The sequence below is a fragment of the Myotis brandtii genome, unplaced genomic scaffold, assembly GCF_000412655.1.
Source record: "Myotis brandtii unplaced genomic scaffold, ASM41265v1 scaffold114, whole genome shotgun sequence".
Classification (NCBI taxonomy): Eukaryota; Metazoa; Chordata; class Mammalia; order Chiroptera; family Vespertilionidae; genus Myotis; species Myotis brandtii.
This window is the reverse complement of record NW_005353927.1, coordinates 143,648-147,947: the sequence shown is the minus strand read 5'-3', so window position 1 is coordinate 147,947 and position 4,300 is coordinate 143,648. Positions and strand designations below refer to the sequence as shown.

At 53.8% G+C, this 4,300-nt stretch overlaps 1 protein-coding gene across 1 annotated transcript; it reads left to right on the top strand.

Moving 5' to 3' along the window:
- Positions 1 to 9: 9 nt before the first annotated feature.
- PNMAL1 (paraneoplastic Ma antigen family-like 1) lies at positions 10 to 3,584 on the top strand. Its single transcript, XM_005857829.2, has 2 exons — positions 10 to 1,436; positions 1,947 to 3,584. Exons 1-2 carry the CDS (start codon positions 149 to 151, stop codon positions 1,961 to 1,963), a joined length of 1,305 nt encoding a protein of 434 aa, XP_005857891.1. The 5' UTR covers positions 10 to 148; the 3' UTR covers positions 1,964 to 3,584.
- Positions 3,585 to 4,300: the final 716 nt, after the last annotated feature.

Below are 4,300 nucleotides of genomic sequence, written 5' to 3'. Positions count from 1 at the left end.
GCTGGCCGGCCGCGGAGGGGCCGCTCAGACCTCTGAGCCCGGGAATCCGACCTCCCTTTCTTGTCCCCGTGCAGGATTCGTTCCCGGGGACCCCACCCGGCGGACTCTTCATTGCACGCGGGCTTAGAGCTCGCAGGTGGTTGCGACCATGACGATGACCCTCTTGGAGGACTGGTGCCGCGGGATGGACGTGGACATCCACCGGGCCCTCCTGGTCACCGGCATCCCGCAGGACTGCGGCCCGGAGGAGATGGAGGAGACCCTGAGCAGGGTCCTCTCCCCGCTGGGCCCGTACCGCGTGCTCAACAGGATCTTTGTGAGGGAAGAGAACGCCAAAGCCGCCCTCCTCGAGGTGGGCGAGGGGGTGAGTCTGCGGGCCGTTCCCCGGGAGTTTCCGGGAAGAGGAGGTGCCTGGAGGGTGGTCTGCAGGAACCCCACCCAGGATGCCGAGTTTTTAAAGAACCTGAACGAGTTCCTGGATGCCGAGGGGCGCACCTGGGAGGACGTGGTCCGCCTGCTCCATCTCAACGACGCCCCCGCGCCCCGGAACCGGAACCAGAATCCGCCTCCGGGGAGCTGGGTAGAAGCTTTGGGGGCGCTCCTGGGGACCGTGATGCAAGTCATCGTCCACCTGGACTCAGAGCTCCGCAACCAGGAGGAAGCCAGGGCCCAGGAGGCCGAGGAGGCCTACGCCCTGGCCATGGCAGCGTCAGCCGCCGGGAGGAAGGGCCAGAAGGAGCCGGGCAGGGCTGCCAGGGCGTGCTCTGTCCTGACGATGGGGAACCCAGGCAGCTGGGATGACGTGGAAGATGAAGGCGACCCTCCCAAACCTTTGGTTCGTAAGGCTAGAGCCAAGACTCGCTCCCGGAGAAGGAAGCAGAAGAAAAGCCCCAGGCAGGAACCAGTGCCCTGGAAGAAACCCACAGGCCACCATTCCAACAGCCCGGCCTCCTCGGAGGGTCCTGAGGCTGACGATGGGGAGAACGGGGAAGTCCCCGAGTATCCCAGGAGCAGCAGAAAGCCCCGTGTGAAGCCAGAGGCGGCGGCTGGGAAGAAGCCTGCGGAGAAATGCCCCTGGAAGGCTCCCAGACACGCCCCTCAGGATGCCCGGGCAGAAGCTGCGGGCCCCGAAGTTGCCTCTGAGTCAGACCAGGACGATGGTCCCGAGGAACCGCCCAAGAAGAAGGCCGTGGGCTGGGCCTCGGCAAAGAGCCCTGGCTGCATGAGGAGGAAGAAGAAGAAGGTGAGCTTGGGCCCCATCTCTTACGTCCTTGTCGATGTGGAAAGAACCAAGAAGAAACCATCGATTCCAAAGAAAGGGCCGGGCCTGCGAAGGGGTATGTCAGGCCAGAGGGCCCTTCGAGGCTCACAGCGCGTGGAGTCACCTGCCTCAACGTCACAGGGTACACAGGCCAAAGCAGAAGGCTCTGCTCCAGGTGAGTGTGACAACGGGAGTCATTTGGGTTGTGTCTACCAGCAGGAGAGGGGGGAGGAGCAGGAGTGGCAGGTGGGGGCTGATGAGCCCAAGGAGGACCCCAGAGCGGTGGAGAAGGTGGGCGACACACCAGTTGAGGGTTTTGAGGGCAAAAGCCCTGACCTCCCTCCTCGGAGCCCCTGAAGGCCAACATGGGGATGCTGTGGGGGCAGGAGGCTTCCCCCCCCCCCCCCCCGCCCCCAGCTGTCTTCTGTTGGTGAGTATCGCCGTGGTATTCTCAGGTCATTATGCTGTTCCATCTGACCATCTCCCTCCATAAGAGTTGAATGGTTTGGGGTTATAATGTTTGTTAGGGTAGGTGGCTTTGAGGTGGAGTGTTCTGGAGGCCTGGCTGGGCGGGGGGGAGAGGGGGTTAGAAATGTTCAAGGACTAGAAAGCCCCAGAAAGTAAAAAAAAAAAAATTTCATTTGACACCTCTCCCTGCTTTGACTCTGTTGTAATTTATCTGCAGAACCCAGGAAACTTTGAGATGGGACCTCGGAGCTGAAAGAAGACCAAGGAAGAAGTTCCAAGTTGGGAACAAAGCTTTCTCTTGTTATTGAATGAACCAAGACTTTTGACCCCTGGGTAGAAATCGGTTCTCAGAAGTAAATGTACCTGAGATCTTAGGTGGGAGGAATGAGGGAGGGAGGTATCCGAAACCCGATGCTTTTTTCTCTGCCAGACCCACTTTCCCACCTCCTCGTAGGCTCACCTTCGAGGTTGGTGAGCCAGTAAGCAGATTGGGAAGAGTCTAGAATATTCACCTTGACACATGGGCAAGGTCACCATTATGCTTATCCATGTGTGACCTCTCTCCCCCTTCCCTGCTGCTTCTGAGTGGTCGGCTGACCTCTACAGGGCCTGGCGTTCTCCCTCCACTTTCTCTCCCTTCACCTCTGAGCTTTGATGGCGGGTGAGTTAAGCCAGGATCTCTGATGCAGACCCGCCTTCCTTGCTCCTCCCAGCCTTCAACTTCCGTTCTCCAGTTATCTGACCCGAGGTGGTTAGGTCCCAAGACTTAGTTTTGGGGAAAAAGAATGGCCCTGAAGTATTTGAGTTTTAATTTGTGTTAATAAAAATGGCCCTTGGGATAAAACCCTGTCAGGAACCCGCAGGGAAGAGGGGTGATTGGTAGGGAGGGACTCGGGCTGTCCCGGCTTCCCCGCCCTGAGTCCATCTAACGCCACCAAACTCAACACCTTTGAGGCTGAAGACACTTCTCACATTGTAGTAAAAGGGAAGATAGTCTAAAAATCTGGCTGTCAATTTCTGGCTTCTGAATAGACCAGAATACCATGTCTCCTGTGTATGGGGGCCTGGGGTGAGGGGAGCGGCTACCTGAGATCATTGGTTTCTAAACTATCCTGAGGAGGCCCAAGATGTGCTCAAGGATGTAATCCGAACCTATTTTTTTTTTATTTAAAAAACCCACTGAGAAATGGGTACTCGAGTGTGTCATCAGCCAAACCCATCACATTGGAGACTCAAAATATTACCTTGAGTTCATACGTTAGCTTGTTTTTGTACAGGTCTCCAGTTAGTTGTTTCTGCCACTTATTTGCATATAAGTGCATTTCCTGTACGTGTGACTGATACCACCTTGTAAACGTCACTGCAGTGGGGGAAGTTCAGTCCCGTGCATGCCTGTAATGTCGCTTGTAATTCACGTGCTCTGCCACGCGCGGTTCTCGGTCGTGTGATAGCAAGTCGGTGCTCTAACGTGGTCCACAGTAATAACATTCTGTCAGAGAGAGTTGAGCCCTTTTACGTTTTCAGTCTCTCTTCTGACTTCAGTTCTTGTGATAAAGAATGTGAACAGTTGTTAGATGTCATAATTCAACTTGGAAAACAAACTTCTTGTGGCAATTCCTTGCAAATTCCTGGATGAAGATGCAGAACAAAAGAAAGCAGTTTCAGTCGCAGCTGCTCCTCTGTGTGCAAAACACAGGGGCGGGGTGGACTCGCGGCTGATGAAAGCCTGCGGCTCTCCAGCAGCTGATTTCAAAGTCAGGTCTTCTGGAGCTTCATCGTGTTACCATGTAGATACCAGGATTAGGAATTGTCAGTGTAAATGTTTTGAAATAAAGTTTAGCAGTTCAAATACTGAGTCTTTTGTAGGAGGTGGCGGCATGGGCTATTTAATTTGAGAAACTGCCGAACAATACACACGTCCTGTTGCGCTATTGTCAGACCTGCCTTCGAGCTTCCATTTTCCGTAAGAGGAAGCTGTTGAAGTGTCTCTCCTCTTTGCTGTATGTCCTTCCACCAATGAGAAAGGATCTCCAGCAGATCGCAGGGTTTCTAGAAGATTCTAGGCCAGGTAACTGGTGACGTGAATTATCTGAGTTTATTTTTTAAAATTTATTTATCTTTTTTAAAATGTTTTTTTTAAAATTGATTTCAGAGAGAGGGAGAGGGGGATAGAAACATCAATGATGAGAGAGAATCATTGATCAGCTGCCTCCTGCACACCCTCTACTGGGGATTGAGCCCGCAACCTGCGCATGTGCCCTGACCAGGAATCTAACCGTGATCTCCTGGTTCCTGGGTTGATGATCAACCACTGAGCCGCACTGGCTTGGCTGAGTTTGTTTTTAAAAGCAGCTGGATGATGGACATCCTTGCCCCCCCCTCAGAAGCTGAGGTCTTCAGCTAAAAACTTCATTTACTCCTGCTTAATCCTGCCCCTGCTAGCGACTCCTGAACCAGGGTGGCCACTTGATCAGAGTCACTAGGGTCTTTGTTAAATGGACCCTTCTGAGTCTCGGGACCCCTTGGGGGATGTATCTGTATCTTAATTTCTCCTGAGAATTCTATACACTC